Source organism: Colossoma macropomum, unplaced genomic scaffold (assembly GCF_904425465.1).
Source record: "Colossoma macropomum unplaced genomic scaffold, Colossoma_macropomum, whole genome shotgun sequence".
Classification (NCBI taxonomy): Eukaryota; Metazoa; Chordata; class Actinopteri; order Characiformes; family Serrasalmidae; genus Colossoma; species Colossoma macropomum.
This window is the reverse complement of record NW_023494800.1, coordinates 9,642,002-9,660,716: the sequence shown is the minus strand read 5'-3', so window position 1 is coordinate 9,660,716 and position 18,715 is coordinate 9,642,002. Positions and strand designations below refer to the sequence as shown.

Sequence of the window (18,715 nt, the reverse complement as noted above, 5' to 3'; positions counted from 1 at the left end):
GCTTTTCTGTTTTTCGTTTCTTTTATGTCTAGTTTTTTGTATTATTTTAAAATAGGTTTGTGTTATATGATTTTATTGTACAGCACTTTGGCCAGCACTCGCTGTCTTTTAAATGTGCTTTATAAATAAAGATGACTTGACTTGAAAGATGACTTGACTAATTAGCAGAAAGCAACAAAAATGATGAGAATGCAGGGAAGCTCCACCCCCAGTACCACAATATTTATAGTATTTTAGAGGTTGTGGTCATCTAATGTTTGCTTGAATGTGAAAATTAGACATCTGAGAACCAACAATTATATTTTACAATTCACAGTTGACAGAATTACATCAACCATGAAAGCATACACATTTTTGTCAGTCAATATTATCAGTTATCAGAATTTTTAGCTTCTTAAACTTGGTAAAATGGGTGAAAATCACATCAGTCAGGTCCTGCTATCAAACCAACAGTCATGTACAAAAATTTAAACTCACAAGTCAAGTTGTTGCACACTTTCTATTTATAAAATATGCCACAACTTTTGCACAGGCCACATTTCATGTTTTTGTTTTTTTGGTTTGTTTCAGCAAATAAATAGCAATTAAAGTGTGTGGAATTGTGTTCTCTGTGAAGCATGTGCTATAATATGTATTTATCCAGCACCACCTCACTCTCTTTATGTGTTTCCTTACTTATCGTGTGTGTGTGTGTGTGTGTGTGTGTGTGTCTGTGTGCATGTAAAAACAATGACTTTGTGTGCAGGCCTGCCCAGGGGAGTCACCGCAGATGGACTGGAAGTGTCCTTTGCCACCAATCATGTTGGGCCTTTCCTGCTCACTAATCTACTTCTAGGTCAGACTTCATCTTTCTTTGTCTTTAATTCAGCAGCTGCACGACATCTATGACACTCCATCCGCAATGATGAACTGCAGCATATCTGATGATTTCACTGACGTGTTGTTGATTGAGCTGTTTTCCTTTGCCTCTAATCAGACCTCCTGAAAAAATCTGCTCCGGCCCGCATTGTGAACGTTTCCTCTGTAAACCACTGGAGAGGAAAAGTGGACTTCTCTCATTTCCATGGCGATAACTTGACCTATAGGCTGGACAGTGTATACAATCACACCAAGCTCCACAATATCATCTGGACCAATGAGCTGGCGCGCAGGCTGCAGGGAACAGGTAGAACAATGCTGCAATCAGCAAACATAAAAAAATATTAGTAAGACATTTGTAAAATTGTGTAGTGCTTTTAAACTGAGTCTCACTTACAGTGGTCACCATACAACATGTAAAAAATCAGCACAATCTCAAATTTTCTCCACTATTTACTCCAGTATGTCTAAGGAGGTTTAAATGGCCTGACCGCTTATACAAGAATTTAAAGCATTTGGTTAACTGATTGAAGAACATTCCCGAGATTTCTATCTGCAGCAAAAGTTACTCCACTTTCTGACACACATAAAGTAAAAGTGTACATACGAGTGAAAAAATGTGCTTCAATGCTAAAAAAAAGTTTTTTAAGATGGTAGAATGATGTGTTTTTGTTGTGTGATCATTTTCCTAAAATTTTGCACAAAAGCCTTATAGCTCTATTTAATGTTATATTTTTTGTTGTTGTCTTTCTTCTTTTTTTTTTACATAATTTGAAAAGTTTAGTTACCCTTTAAAAATGTCCAAAAACACTTATTACATGAACTACCATTTTAAGTTAAGAATTATGATATTTAGCAAATTTAAAAGCTATATTATAGCAGCATATGAGAGGCGTCTGTACTGTCGTGTGTTTCGCATTTTGTATTTTTGGGGCAGTGTCAGTAGTATAAAACACTTCGGTACACTTGATACTTAATTAGTATCAATGATTAGTATTTTTTTTTACTAATATTATTTGTATTATTAGTATTATAGATGATATTGATAATATTTTTGGCTAGTTAACCATGAGTCATGCAGTTTTTTTCAGGAAATTTTTACACACTCCGACCTGGCGTGAGTCAGCAAACTCCAAACAAAACAAAACATGAAATGTCAGTGATGAAGAGGTTGTAGTGTTAATAAACGATTTCCCACCACCATTCTACAGGACTGTTATCCAACAGAGTTGTGAAACAATAGCATGGACTGTGTGAGCATGTTTTGCTGAGGTAATGGTCATTTACTGGTTACTTTAATGGGAAACATTCTTTCAGCACATGTTCTTTGCCTCACTGATCTAACAGCTGTGCCTTCTGCTCTCGTTACAGGCAGTCTCATTTCACATCAACACATCTTTAGAGACCCAAACTCAAGTTTACACCTGTTTTTAAAAGGTGGAGGTGACTCAAAACTAGCCGCTGCATGTCACCCAAACTTTAGTAAATTAAGCAGAATATGTAATGAGCCACACCTCTAACATCCCCCCCTTAAAAGCATATGCATGAAGAAGAGAAGCGCATTGTGCACTTTTCCATGCACACAGCACATGGACTGCCTGTTTAGGCTCATGCACCAGTTTCACACATAACACACAGGCAGAATGCGCTTGATTTGAGCCTAAAGCTGGCACAAAAGTCTCAACATATCAGGCCCTGAGTCTCTTATAATGGGAATATAGTTCCTGACCTTAACCAGGGAAAGTGCACTAAGGTCATATTCTCAAGCAAGCATGGAAGATGACTGATAACAGTTATCTTATTGTTTCACTGGAAAATTTAGTTCTGAAACACACAACAAAAAATTCCATCGCAGTGGGTAGTACTGTCGCCACACAGCAAGGAGGGCCTAGGTTCAATTCCCTGGCCGGGCTGTGTGGCATTTGCATGTTCTCCCCATGTCTGCAGCTGTTTTCTACCACAGTCCAAAGACATGTAGTCAGTTGAATTGGAGATTCTAAATGTGTATGCCTGCCCTGTGACTAGTGATCTGTCCAGGGTGTTTTCTGCCTATTGAGTAGTTGGATAGGCTCCGGTGACCCAGGAGAATAAGCAGCTTAGAAAGTGTGTGTGTGGTGCCTGCAGTTTTGAGAAATATTGGGAAGCAATGATAAGAGTTAGCAATCATTAAAGCATTTCCAGTAATCAAACATGCTGGATTGCTTTCCTTCTTGTCCAACTGAAACTTTCCAAATAATTTAGTGGAGCTTTTTCACTGTTTGTGTTTTTAATTTGTTTTCATTAAAGGCTCATGCTGAAGGCTACTCTAGGCAATGTACAGACAATCTGTGCACTACAGTACAGTTTTGCTGAATTTGCTGAAAGAGATTAGGATAAAGGTCTAAAGTCATGTGATAGCAGTTAGGGTCAAAGAAGACAAGAAGGAATGTAATCAGAAATAAAATTCCGATGCCACAGAAGAGTCACTTTTAGTTCCCTAAAGAACCATGTTTGAAAAAGGGATTTGAGAGTTTGAAGAACCTTTTAAGGGCGCATAATATTAAGATTCTGTACCAATTTAAGGGACTTATATGCTACATTTTTCTTGCATTTTATTTTTTCCCTCTGATGTCCAGTTATATCACATATGTGGCTTTATTTACCGAAAACATTCATAATTCATTGTAACCTGATCATTTTCCAGCCTCTCTTTATCCCTCAGATTTAAACAGGCTGTGTTGACACTGAGCCTTTAAGACTGTTAGATGTAAATAAGCTCTGAAATCAAAACAGGCTGATCTTAGTTTCCTTATATGCACTGTATGGACTGGGTGGTAAATTGTATGCTTTGAAACTTGAACAATGCTTTAACGATGATATATTACTTCAAACTCTCATTTACAATAATGGTTCTCTGAATAAGCATCCACTCAAAAGCATCCAATCAAAAGTGGTTCTTCTATGGCATCGAACCTTTTCAGGCACCTTGCTCACTGTAGCCCATCTGTTGTCCTACACAATTTGTCGCTATTCATCAGTGATCAGTTTCTGACTACAAGACAACTGATCAGGCATTATTTGGGTGGTGAATAGCTCTCAACGCAGCAGTGACACTGGCATGTGCCAAGCTGGGACAAGTGTACGGGTGGTTTTTACGCACATCAGTGTCACTGCTAGGTTCAGAGTGGCTCAAAAATATCCAGCCAAGAACAGCTCTGTGGTCAAAATCTGACTGTTGCTGAAGGACTAGAGGATGGCTGAAACTGTGCATCAACGAAATGGCTGAAGTCTCTAATTGTAGATCAGCATACACTCTCAGAAATAAAGGTAGTAAACTGTCACTGGGGCAGGACCCCTCATGTCACTGGGGTGGTATCCTCGAGGGTACATCTCAGTACCTTTCGTCAGGGAACATAATTGTACCATAATGAAATTATATTTTCTAAGTTGTATAACTCCACACACCCCGTCTCGTCTCCAGAACAAAACATTAGGTAATGTAAGGTATAAATTGGTACCAATTGTAAGGTAAGTTGAGGGTGCATTTACATTGTTTGTACCTTGATAAATGAAAAATGTACCTGCACAGAACCTTTATTTCTAACACTGTAGGAATCATTTGGTCTGATTTCAACAAGCACATGCTGGTTCATGTGGTTGAAAACAAGAATGATTAGCGAGGAATGAAGCATGAAAACATTTTTGATGTCACTGATACAAATCGTTCGAGTAATCAAACCTGTTGGATCACATATTTCTTTACTCAGGGCTTCTGTTTAGTTCACCAACAAATGAAACTAGAACAGGAGTGCCCAGTCTTATCTACGAAGGGCTGATGTGGCTGCATGTTTTCATTCCAACAAAGCAGGAGCACTTCTGATTAGTGGTTGAATACTCAGTCCAACTGAGTAAACTAGGGGAAACAAGGTGTCAGCTTGATTGGAATGAAAGCCCACAGCCACACTGCCCCTTCGTAGATAAGATTGGACACTCCTTAGGCAGAAATATGAACCTTTTATGAAGCTGCATTTTAAGCTCAGTTTATTAAAAGGTTTGCATCTTCAGCCCCTCTAGTACAGAAAGCTGAGGTGGGTGATACAGCAAAAATATCATGACTTTTGAAGATATTTTCACAATATATGACAGGTATCATTATTATTTAGTTTCTAGTTTATAGATACTTCGTTTTTCTGAGGTTTTATATATCAGAACAGACCAAATACCCCGGCAGCAGAATAATAAAAGGGCCCATGTCCTACATATTTCTGTCTTTTCCCCAGGGGTGCATTTATAACATTTGTGTGGTTTTATGCACCAAAAACATTCATTATTCACTTTTTTCAGGACATTTTCCAACCTGCCTTTATTGCTTAGCATGAAGAGGCTGACTGTGCCATTAACATTGATTTATGTAAATGTTCTGGTTAAAGACCTTCTCCAGACATCGATGAAACCCCAGATTTGTTACAAGGCTGAAGTCAGCCTCTTATTCATCAGCTTCTTGTTTCTTGTTCGACCTTTAACGTTGCCTCAGGCCTTCTTGCTCAGTTTTCCCATAATTGCTGCACCATTTATGGTGGAATGGGGGAATTTGAACAAGAAGCTTGTGAATAAGACGCTGAATGTAGCTTCGTAGATTTGTTGTACACAGTCAAAGGATAAAACACAAGAAAAATAAATTAGTTGGAACACCATCCAGTTCGATATATGTTTAGTGGCAAACTCCATCTGTTAAGTAAAATTTCCAAAACCTTTTCCTCTGGAAGTTTGGCTGAGACAGTCTGACTTTCCTAAACTGCACTGGTTTTTCTTTGATTTTCACATCCTTTGGTAACTCACAGGCTCATGTTTTCTCCTTTAACTTTTTATTTATTTATGTATTTTATTTTGCCTTCATTTAACCAGGATAATCACACTGAGATTAAAAATCTCTTTTACAAGTGAGCCCTGGCCAAGAAGGTAGCACAAAAAACAACCAACAAAGAAACAGCACCACCACAACCAACAAAATCATATCAGTGTTAAAACCAAATTAAAAACAACAAACAGAATGATACAGATTTTTAACAATCATCTTAAAATCACTTAAGGAAAGAAACTGCTCCAATTTCAAATGTTTTTACAGATCATTCCACCCCTGATGGGGCGGCGATGCCAGCTGCCCATTCCGATGCCATAGCCTTTGCATCCCTACTGTCTCGTTGCCTTATTTTATCTAATTGGAAGCAGGACAGTCATGGACAATCACTGTAATGGAGGGTTTTTTATTTGTTTTCCCTCTCTTTTTTTCTTTTGTATGTGTGTTTGCGTAGGTGTGGTCTTGTTTATTGTATGATTGTATGTGTTGCATGTTGCTTACATTCATAAATTCAATATAAATATTTGAATCTATATACAGATCATTCCATGCAGATGGAGGACTGTAACTAAAAGCTGCCTTGCCATATTCAGCTGTCAGAATATATACTGTCGGAACGTCCAGCCGAATATAACTATTAGAACGTAAATTGTACTGAGACTTATTTTTTGATATGAATGCAGCCAGATATAAAGGAAGCTGACCAATAATCACTTTATAGACAAAAAAATATCCAATTAATTTGTTTTCACACTGAAAGTGAAGGCCAACCAGCCATTTCATAAAGTCCACAGTGATGAGTTAAATACCTAGTGCCTGTTTTAAATCATAATGCAGAATGATAAACTACATTGTTATTGCACATTGTTATTAAAGTATACCTATAAAAATATCACCATAATCTAAAATAAGTAAAAAGGTAGCTTCAGTTTTTTTGGTGCCTGCTGAGTAAAGCAAAAAGATTTTATTCTAAAATAAAATCCCAACTTCAGCTTTAACTTCTTTATCAATTGTTCAACACGCAATTTAAAAGGCAGGTTATCATCTAATATAAAACCCAAGTATTTATTAGATGAAACTAATTCTATTGGTCTGCCCTGCAGCGTGTGAATTTGTGGCAAAGATGATCTCTGTATCACATTTTTAGAGAATCACATATATTGTTTTTTTATCATTACGAACAAGCCTTAGAGAGCTAAGATTGTGCTGACGAGATTGGTTCCTTAGGTTTGTGGTGTATGAAACCCTGGCTGCCTACATCTGTCTTTTTGAGACCGTCACTGATGCACTGCAGTTTAAAAGTAGAAATGCTCAGCCATAGTGTTGACTACTTATTTCACTCATGATGTGTCTTCGAGCGTATAAAAGACACCACATGGACATTCTAACAAGTTTAAAAACTTGAGTTTCACTTGTTCTAATAGGCTGTCCTGAAAAAACAGTCGGGGCTGAAACATTCCTTATAACTTCAGTGTCAGTGGCTGGGGCCACACTTCTGTAGGCTGAATAAGAGGATATATGTAAATGTGTTTCTTTTTGTAACTTCACAGAAACAGGAAATTCAAAACAGGCTGTTTTTGCAGTTTAGTATTCGTTTATGGACTGTACAGAATGGTACATTTTGAAACTTTACAATGTGTACATACCACATCAAACTCTTTCATTTAAAAAAGAAGGAATATTCAGTTTTCCATGACATGAGCTTTTTTAGAAAGTACAATAGAACCACCAGTAGCACTTTATGCCTTCTAGTACGAATACCATTACCTGATCCTCGTGTACAGATCCTAACTATAACCTAACTAATTGATAGGTGACCATAAATACTGATATTTAATTCCACTTTTTAAATATTTTGGTAAAAGCAAGTGTTTTATGAATAATTTCACATTTCAGTGGTTTTAGAGATACACAAGTTTGCAGTGATTTTTTGTTTAACTAGATTTAATGTAATGAAATCCGTGCTAGTACTGTCCTCTTTCTTGAAATAGTAGCACCACAGATTTTTCAATGATTTTTACTACTCAAGTATGATATAATCCCACACTGCCGACATTTACAAAATTGCTTGCTTCAGTGAAGCTCCATCTCCTGGTGCACAATGAAGCGTCACTCAGTAGCACATATCTGTGTCAGAAATTGCTTCGCACTATTAGTATTCTTTATTGTCGATACCGATACTGTATTTAAGTGTCAGTATTGGGTTGATACTAAAAATACTGTCAACATTTATGAGTACAATTTTTTTTATTCAACTTTTCACATACTGCACTGTACAAAATGCAGGTAAACAGGCCTAATGCTCTCGTTTTCATGCAGTTAATCAGTGTTCTATAAGCACTGACAGTATCCACGATATGCTTGTGACATAATTTATTGCAATATGATACAGAAAGCCCACGTTCTACAGGTGTTCCTTTCATGTTGGCCTCTGATGGTGAAATCCAGAGTGAGAGAACCTGCCGTGTGCAAGTCTAAAACGTGTGAATTATCGGCGTGTTGTGAATGTTCTGTTACCAAAAAACTGTTTTTCAGTGCACTGTTAGAATTTTGAAAACTGTGCCTGCAAGGACCGTCAGCCACAAAGAGTGAGATTCCAGTCCTTATTGAGAAAGATAGAAAATAAACAGTTCCTGGTCACGAATTAGGTGTTCCCACTCAGTCAGCTTTGCTTTGTGGCCTTTTTCAACTAAATCTAGCAATTTTATCATTAGTACAGAGCAGGCAATCAGCAAAGCTCAGTGTATTCACATAAAAATACACAGAAAAACTCATGTGAGATGTTTTCTTAAGAAACAATGGCGATGTGGGTTCAGCTCTGGCTGTCATGTTCGGCCTGAAGTTGTGTAACCAGAGTGTTGTAGTACCAAGAAAATAGCTAAGAGAGAAAGGTAACAAGAATACACTTGTATCTAAGTGTGCAGCTTAGATACGTAAAATTAGCAAAAATAACCTGTATTTTATAAAAACACTTTCCTGTAATTCCCTGCAGAGCTGAGATATTCACTGCAAAGATAATCTATACTAGAACATATAAATATACACAGAAAATATGCAAATGCAAATACATTATTAGTGGATAAAATGTAACAACTGAATTATTGAAAAATGAATAATTGAAAAATGCACTTTTCCGTTGAGTCATATAAAGTGTCAGCACATACAGACCATGTTTCTTCAATTAAAATGCAGTTGCAATTATTGTCCACATTTTTTCAGCTTATAAGTCAAAAACACCTGTGCTTAATTTTTGTGAGTGCAGTCTTTTAAGAACTGCTTAAATTCAGGGACATTTTAACTTAGTGGAAACTAGTGAGTATTTTATTGCACACTAGTCATCCTGTCATAATGGAGTCAAACGACAGCTTTCTTTTTCCTTTTCTGCCAGTTGGTACTGTTTTCACTCTAATCATTAGGTTACACAATGCTGCTAAATGATAGTAATAAAACAGCTTATTCATATAAACTAGCATTCGAAAGTTTGAAATTATAATTCAAAAGTTTAACACTGTTTTCAATCAATGTTAAAAATATTGCAGATAAATGTTTGAAATTATTCTAATAAGATGCATCTACAGCTGCACAAATTTCAACTAATTGGTAGAACACTGTGTAAAAAGAAGAGATTAGATGTGCCCAAAATAAGATGATTAGATGATTCCTCAATGACTAGAATGAAGTTATAATAACATTTACATGCAGAATGTTTTACTGACCATTTAATAACTTTTTGGTATTTTCAAAAATGTGAAATTTTGAATAAAGCATCTTATTTTGTGTTAGATTATAGTATTTCGATCTACACATGTAGACATAAGTTAAAATTAAACAAAATAACAGTGAAAATATAGATCTTGTTAGACAAGTTACTCAATATTTACAGTTTCTCACTAAAACTGTAACTGACAACCCACTAGATTTCTGCTTCCCTTAACACGTTTTCCTAAAGAGACTAATGTATGAATGTGATATTATTGTTGGAAAACAGTTGAAAAGAGAGCAGTGAATCAAGCTGTAAACACACTGTAGAGAATGTTTTGTTGCTTTCTGAGAGGACAGTGACAATAAATTTCTCACTGATGTTACCATTTGTGTCACACTCACTGTTTGTATGAGGTTTCTTGCAATGATCCAGGTTTGTTTTATTTTTTACTTAACATTTGTTTGTGCTTGCTTGTGTGTGTGTGTGTGTGTGTGTGTGTGTGTGTGTGTGTGTTTTCAGGTGTGACAGCAAACTCTCTGCACCCAGGTATAGTTATGACAGAAGTTATGAGACACTATAACTGGCTGGTTCGATCGATCTTCAACACGATCGGAATTTTCTTCTTCAAGGTAAGTTCCAGCCAACATTCAATTCTATTCTAGTTTATTGTCATTATACATTACGAGTCATTTGGAATTGCTGTTCAAAAGTTCGGGATCACTGTTCAAAACTTTGGAATCACTGTTCAAAAGTTTGTGATCACTGTTTAAAAGTTTGGAATCACTGTTCCAAAGTTTGTGATCACTGTTTAAAAGTTTGTAATCACTGTTCAAAGGTTTGTGATCACTGTTTAAAAGTTTGGAATCACTGTTCCAAAGTTTGTGATCACTGTTTAAAAGTTTGGAATCACTGTTTAAAAGTTTGGAATCACTGTTCAAAAGTTTGTGATCACTGTTTAAAAGTTTGTAATCACTGTTTAAAAGTTAAAATTGGAGTCAACATTTTCAATTAGGTAAAAGCAATTTTGTCTCAGAAAAGTAAAAAAATATATATTTTCTAATGTATTAATCTTGTGCAAAATAAAAGGCTTCAAATAATTAGCAAGATGACAGGAAACTAGAAAACATTTTAGCTTTATCAAGACAGTCAAACATAGCTGTAAATGATTCTGAAATGTTTCAGAATGAAGAATGAAGTTATGCCATTTTCATTGATTCATTCATTCATCTTCTAAGCCGCTTATTCGCTGGGAGAGCTGGAGCCTATCCCAGCGTTCATTGGGAGAAAGGCAGAAAACACCCTGGACAGGTCACCAGTCCATCACAGGCTCTCATTTTTCAACTGACTAAATTTCAAGGCACAAAACCTGACCAAACTGCAATATATAATGGTATATTATTTATCATTTAATAAACTGTTGCTGATCCCAAAATACTAGAAATGTAAGAAAATAAAACTAAAAAATTACTTTTGATTTCTAGTTTATTTAAATGCACATTACATTGGTTATTCTTTTATATAGAAAAACAACACTAAACATAGCATTTAATAATTTGTAATACTGGAGGCATGTAGGTCAGTTGCAGGTGCAAGATGACTTTATTTGGAGCAGTTAAATCTGCTAGTAACAACAAGGGGGGGGGTCAAAATGCAGGCAGGCATCAGCAGAGTTGTATCCATAGTCAAAAACCAGAAAGACAAGACAAGGGTCAAAACAGGATAACAACAGTCAACATGGCTTAGTGCTTAGGGTAACCTCAAACAACTTAACCCAACAAAGGGATATATAAAAGGGGGTTTATGAGTCCCAAATCACTTGCAGGTGTGCAAGTGTGGTGTGAGTGGGTGGAGCCAGGGAGAGTCCAAGTGGAGGAGGGAGACAACATGACATTATTTCAAAACTTAATATGATTTCAAACTTTTGAACGATGGTGTGCACACCCAACAGCACTGAGTATAATGAAATGTTTTCAGGCTGTTCTTAAATGGACAGATGTATACAAAATCTGTGCAATGCAACTATGCAATCACTATGAGAGCAATTACAGCATGAATTACAGAGTGAATTTGTCCTTGGACTGTCATTAAAAGGTTTCATCATATTGAGCAGTTCCCAGCAGAATTAACACATTCAGATGTTTCCCAAGACACATGGCTTTGCAGACTCAAAGAGCGAGAATGTCAGAATGATATAGGAACAGATGGAACTGTGTTACAGACCTTTGTAATAAGGAAAGGCACGATCACTACAGTCACTAAAGAGGTTTATTGCTTTGCTTCACATACTGCAGCAATTTAGAGGCTGAGGTCAAGAACAAAGTGATCTAAAGCAATCCGATCCATTCATGACCAAAATAAAACAAACACAGCTTTGTGCTATTTCAGTCTTGTACCTGTCAGCCAGCCAGATTTTCCATTCTCATTCTCATGCCTTACATATTAGTTTCATGGTAGTTACTGTATATTTGATAGTATTGTACACTTCAAAGTCAGCTTTATCGTTCAACAACATTCCTTCTTACCACAGCTGTTTAGTGAAGAATGAAATATAGTTCCTTTGGGACACTGTGGTACATTTACATAAGGAATTCCACATGTTCCATATACTTTTTTTAAAATATCTGCATAATTCAGTCTTTGAGATGTAAACAAGGTCATACAGAGTGGTCTATTGTGAAATGGTTCATTATAGAGAAACTTACTGCCTCAGATGTTCTTTACAGTGGTGGTGATAGGAGCCAGGGGTCGCAGTGTCTGCAACACAAAGCTTTTTATTTACTATCCAAAACCAGCAGTGAACCCACACGTCTTTTAGGTTCTTATATGCAATGTCGATGTTTTCCATGGGGAATATTTTGCCTTATAACTTTTCACTGTGAATGATTTGAAAACAATATGTTTTTTGGCCAAAAACCTCTCTCAAAACTATCATAAAGCAGTGTCTCAGGCATCAGGCAGTGTACTGATAGCCATTTCATGTAATAACCTTTTGTGAAAGCGTTGAGTATTTCACCACAGCATAACTAAGATAAAGATTTAGAAATTTAGATATGAATGAAAACACCCATTCATAATTTCTGTGATGCGATATACTCCAAAACTAAAAAGAGAAGACCTCACATTGGAATTTTATCACAACACATTATAAAATTTTATAAGAAAGATGCTTTTCAGGATTACAGGAACATAACAAGGAAATATGACTAAAAGAATGAATAAAAATAATCACAACAGGTTACCTTGTTCACACAAACATACTTAACCTCACACGTAAAGACTTAACTAAGGCAAAAGCTTAAAGAAATTTGCAGGCTTGAGAAGAGGGAGAGAAAGAGAGAGAGAGAGAGAGATAGATGGTGACAGGTGTCTTCCCTACAGACACACGGACAGACTTAATCAAAGCAGTTGTAGCTTCATTCATATTATATGTAAATTAAACAATCTATATACAAATGCTGATTCATCATTACAAATCAAAACTATTATAATGCAGACCTCTGGGTGACTCTGGACAAAGAAGCTACACTGAACTTCTGTTTAGTTGGACAGCTGTAAGAAAAACATCAGCATGAGTGCTTAAATCTTGTAAAGTCTCAGAAAAGAAGTAATGGAAAGGTTGGGTGGCTTGTAGTCGTCTGGCCTATATGTGACTTTATGCCACATAGAACAGGCATGTATAGGCCATACTGAGGAGAGGTCACCAGTACACCACTCAGACAGTATGCTGTCCTTCAACAATAACATCAAGGCTCCTGAAAAGCACAAAAAACCTCCAATCTCTAATAGATCATCATGATCATGACACAACAATACAGCAAAGAGATCTCGTGTCCAAGCCCTGATACCAGAAAACGATGCATATGACTAAAACATGATTAGGCGTACCTAAATTGGTTATTAAAATTATGATTATTGAGATGGCATGTGAATGTACATAAACGAGAAAGGATATTGAATGGGGGAATCTTCAATATCCAATCACTTTTCCCTTCAAGATGAAATGGGATCATCCATTCCATGGCAGTTTGTGTGACATCTAGGGAGCGATAACAGATATCTCCGTACCAAGTATGAGAACAAGTGTCTCTTCATCTCAGCAGTGGAAATGGTGGGGCCTTTTGCACACCACTCCCCATTCAAGACTCTCCCAGCTCTCTGTCATGTCCACCGTGGGTTTCTTCATGACACCTGTCAATCAGCCATCTCTCAAAGATCTTCAGCATCTTGTCCTCATAGGCAGGGCTCACTACAGGACAAGAATTTCCCAAGACAAAAGACGCACACAGGGGTAGTGTTGTAGTACTCGAGTTCAGTCTCATAACCATAAACCAGTCTTGGCCACTCCTGGTCTCTGTCTTGATTCGGACTCGACTACTAAAATTCTTTGTATTGACTCGAACTCAATATGTCCCGGTCTTGGTCCTGACTCGGACTCGGCTCTAGCGGTCTTGACTACAACACTACGCTGATGTATAATTATTAACCACAAAATGCCCACCATCTCCACTCTTACAGAGACTAGGCTTTATTCTTCTGTCTCACACAGGGTTCATGTTCATGGCCCTTTTACTCGTGTCAAAGTTCAGTTTTTCAGAACAGGAGTTCCTCACAGCACAGCAATGACCTCACTTTTGCAATCTGCAATTAATGAGCTAAACAACAAGTGAAATAAATCACAAAAGTAAGGACACAACAAGAAAGAAAAGTCCCAAAGTAAAACTAAATAGATATGACAGAAGTTTAGTTGACACACTGGCTCATTATAGTACTCTTAATGGCAGACAAACACTAAAGGAAAACCATCGCAGCTGCTGGTAACAGCCTTGATTTCTGTGTCTGTGCTTTTAAGCTATCAAAGCAGTGAAAACTTGGCAAAGTCTTCTGGTTAAGTCTCAGCAGAGCAGGACCTCACTGAAAATACCTTAATCCGCCTGACAATTACACACTAGTTAATAAATCAGCTAAACAAACTGATATCAATAAACTACATAATTGATATTGCAGTGTGACACAAAGAAATGTGTTAATCTACATCTTTCAAATTTCTGATATAAAAGAGAGGCTTAAATGAAAGTGGCTTCTATGACTGTAATCTGCTTAGCGTCAGCCTCTGATTAGACACCGTTTACATTCTAGAAGAGCAGACTGTTTATAAGCAAAGCTGAATTGTCTTGTCAAACCAAAGAGTTATATAGTGTAGCGTTTGGAGGCAGAGCAGGCCACTTGAGCCCTGAGATAATGTGTGTAAGCTTCCTCCCCTGATTAAAGACAGCTGGGACTGATTTAATGGAGGAGCTAGGACACTTTAAAACAAAAAGACTGCGATCTGGAGAGCACTCTATGTAAATGCGAGTTGTAAGTAGCCTTAGCAGGCTTGATTTTCAGTTTAAGTTTCATCGTTGTCCCTCATATTTAAAGAACATTTATGTTTTGCACCCATGTTTGACCCCCCTGTACCCAGGCCCACGACATAATTGGCTCTGAGAAATATAGGCTCTCCAAAATAGTCCGAGCATAAACCACCACTTGTTTGTCTCTTTAAAACAGACAGATAAACTAGTCCAATAAGCAAATAAACTAGTAGTCATTCTGAGTCACCTAGTTATGTGGCGCCACATGAGGCAAACCGAAATAGCTACATTTGAGCAACTCAGCCTCACTTAAGCAACTCAGCCTCACTCAGTCTGAGGTGTTTGCAACACCATGACAGGCCGGCCTGGGCCACTGGGCTGTCTTTATGTTCTGCTCAAACTGCAGCTTACATTCCAGCAGCATTGACTCCAGCCTGGAGGTCATAGCAAGATGGAGGAAGCAGGAGGAGTGAGAAACAGCCTCTCTTACTGCTTACTTAGCTGCTCCTCCAGCTCCAGGACAAGTGTCTTTTACATGCATTTTTAATCCCAGTCAGCACATCGGTCTCCTATGGAGAGCCCCGGTTCTGAGGGTGTGCACATTCAAATTCAAAAATCCCGTAATTAAATACAAAACAGCAAAAAGTGAATAAAATTCAGTTCAGTTACTGAGTCCTCTAATCATTCCTTGCTTTACTGACTCTTTAAATCATTCCCTGATTACTGACTCCATCTTTAAAAATTAAATCTAACATTTTAAACTCTCTACATATGTATCTTTAGAATTTGTTGAGAGAAAAAGACCAAGGATAGAAGTAAATGCCAGAATACAGAATCCTTGTTTCTACGCTCATTGTCCATTTTATCAGCTCCACTTACTATATAGGAGTTCTACAATTACAGACTGTAGTCCATCTGTTTCTCTGCATACTTTCTTAGCCCCCTTTCACCCTGTTCTTCAGTGGTCAAGACCCCCATGGACCCTCACAGAGCAGGTACTATTTGGGTGGTGGATCATTCTCAGCACTGCAGTGACACTGACATGGTGATGGGGTGTTAGTGTGTGTTGTGCTGGTCTGAGTGGATCAGACACAGCAGTGCTGCTGGAGTTTTTAAACACCTCAGTGTCACTGCTGGACTGAGAATAGTCCACCAATCAAAACTATCCAGCCAACAGTGTCCTGTGGGCAGCGTCCTGTGACCACTGATGAAGGACTAGAGGATGACCAACACAAACTGTGCAGCAGCAGATGAGCTATCGTCTCTGACTACATCTACAAGGTGGACTGACAAGGTAGGAGTGTCTAATAGAGTGGACAGTGAGTGTAAGGGTCCATGGTTGTCTTGACCACTGAAGTACAGGGTAAAAGGGGGCTAACAAAGTATGCAGAGAAACAGATGGACTACAGTCTGTAACTGTAGAACTACAAAGTGCACCTTTATAGTAAGTGGAGCTGATAAAATGGACAAAGAATGTAGAAACAAGGAGGTGGTCATAATGTTATGCCTGATCGGTGTATTTATATGTCATGTTGATGATGGTAAAATAGTGTTAAATCTGAAAACCTTTCTTTGGGGACTGTTTTGCCTCATATACTACATGTACTTCTCCACTATGAATGTATTTTTAAAAATGCAATTTAGGCTAAACCCTTATCACAAAACTATCATAAAACAATGCCTCAGTCATTAGATAGAGTATTTATGTGAGGGAGCTTTTGAGGCATTAAACTCTTCAGACATCTTGTTCCAGTCACCACGACTGTGAACAATTCTGGTAAGTTTCTCTAGAATGGAGCATTTCACATCAAACAACTCTGAATGACTTTGTTTACACCTTAACCATTTCAATATGCAGAAAAATCGGTCAAATTCCCTTTTAATCTTTGTGTCACATTTGTAGCATGTATTTGATTAACGAGCCATTGGGCAGTGGCTGTATTCTGTCTATAAACATTTATGGATGGACAACACTGTAGAATAGAAGTTTTCACAGGCCCTGCCTGATCGCTGTGGACACCAGAAGACATTACGGCAAACGACAGTCACTGGAACTACATTTTTACTGCTCCAGTGCTTGAAAGTTGCATAAAACTAAAATCATAGTGGTGTGTATATGCAGATATACCATATACTCAACACATATTCTGAACATCTACAATCAAAGCTGTGTGTTTGTGTCCATATCTCTGTCCTACAGTCCTCTGAGGAAGGTGCGGTCAGTGCGATATACTGTGCAGTAGCAGAAGAGACGGAGGGGATCACGGGGAAATATTTCGACAGTGACTGCTCCCTCGTCCTCCCGGCTCCACTGGCCAGAGACCCTGCTTTAGCAACCAAAGCCTTCGAGTACTGTGAGAGGCTGACAGCGAAGCTTTAATCCACTGGAGTACCAGCACACCTGCTAGTCTATCACCATAGCACAGTACAGCACCTGTAACTGCCAAGAAAGATTAGAAGTTCTAGTGGATTTCAGGAAAGATTATAAAGACTTAGTGTTTGTGTGATTTGTTAAATTTATTGTTTTTAATACAAGAAACATGATAAACTGCAAATACATTACATGCAAACATGAATACAAATGCTGTTTAATAATATTTGTGTGTCTTGAGGAAATAAATTCTTCATATATTACTTTGGCTGTTGTCATTAAGGAGTCTTATTTATTATGTATAATTTTAGTGTACTTTTTTGTCTATACCATTTGAAAAAGCCAGCTAGGCCTGTCATGATCATGCAATTTTGTAATAATAGGTTTTAACTTAAATAATTAATGGATAAATTAATTATTGGATAAAGCATTGGCCCTATCGTCAGGAGAGGGTTTCCGTAAGGAGATTTCAAGTCAATCCCCAATGATGCCACAGTCAAACATAGTGTTATGACCCTATGGGTCATAGTTATTTTGTAGTGTGTCTTCTGTATTTATTGCATAGCTGAGGGAAGATACACTGAGCCACCACCAGGGGGAGCCGCCAATAAAAGAGAGACGCCCAAGAGGAAGTGGGGGTGCTTTTGCTTCTGGCGTGGCTTCCGTTGTGTTCCCAGTTCCCTGCAGTCATTTGAGTGACACTACTGCTGTAGAGCTGTGTTGGTGTGAGAGTTTGGCTGCTGGTGTATGGTTTATTGGTGTTTTGCTGTTTGTCGTTGAGATTTTTGTAAAAGCTTGCTCATGCCGTTACACTTTCACTGAAGTATACTGTAAACACTCAGCTACCGTGGCTGCCCAGACAATAGCCAGACGTCAAAAACAGCATAATCAACCTTGATCTCTCCGCATGAGTACATTGTAATGGTTTGAGGAAACCGATTGCCTTGAACCACTGAAGCTCAGTAACTAAAATCATTTGACCCTAAATAATTCCCTGAACTGAGTATTTAAAAAGCAAACTTAATTTGTAGTTTTGATCTTAAAATTAATGAGCATTTTGGACTCATACACAACAGTTGTACTAACTTATTAAAATGAAGTAATTGAGACTTGTCATATGAAGGTAAATTCATTGTCATGACACAAAAACTCCCTCCCAAGTTAAATTGACTTTCTAAATAGATTTAAAAATGGCTGTAATAGCTTTCAGGTTTTATTGCAGCAACTTACTGTAATTAAGAAAAGCAATTACGTTAACACTTTAAATGGCCAGGAGAAAGTTTTACTACACACTTCTATAGCCTAGGAATAACACTATAGTTCATGTTGTTACTGATTGATAAGCCTTAATTTTTAATAAGTCTGGGATTTTAACAGGTTGAACCATTTAACTTTAAAATACTCAGGACTAGGGCTGGGAGTCAATCCTGAAAAGAAGCTTCAGACTCAATTCCACACCAAGACATTCAGGTTTTCCTGTATCCACATCTTAGCAGTCTATCTGAAAAATACATCCTTCCACAGCTCACACATCAATAATCCAGCTGTATTTTACTTTAAACAAACTGGAAAACAAAGTAACGTCTAGTACTTGT

The 18,715-nt window shown here is 37.6% G+C and overlaps 1 protein-coding gene across 1 annotated transcript in view; it reads left to right on the top strand.

Annotated features, from left to right (window-relative positions):
* zgc:64106 (uncharacterized protein LOC393348 homolog) overlaps positions 1–17,388 on the top strand; it is a 29,165-nt gene extending 11,777 nt beyond the window's left edge. The window contains exons 3-6 of the mRNA XM_036588631.1: positions 746–835; positions 977–1,165; positions 9,918–10,027; positions 16,950–17,388. Coding sequence (XP_036444524.1) covers positions 746–835; positions 977–1,165; positions 9,918–10,027; positions 16,950–17,129 — 569 coding nt within the window. The 3' untranslated portion in view covers positions 17,130–17,388. The remainder of the gene's footprint in view (positions 1–745; positions 836–976; positions 1,166–9,917; positions 10,028–16,949) is intronic.
* Positions 17,389–18,715: the final 1,327 nt, after the last annotated feature.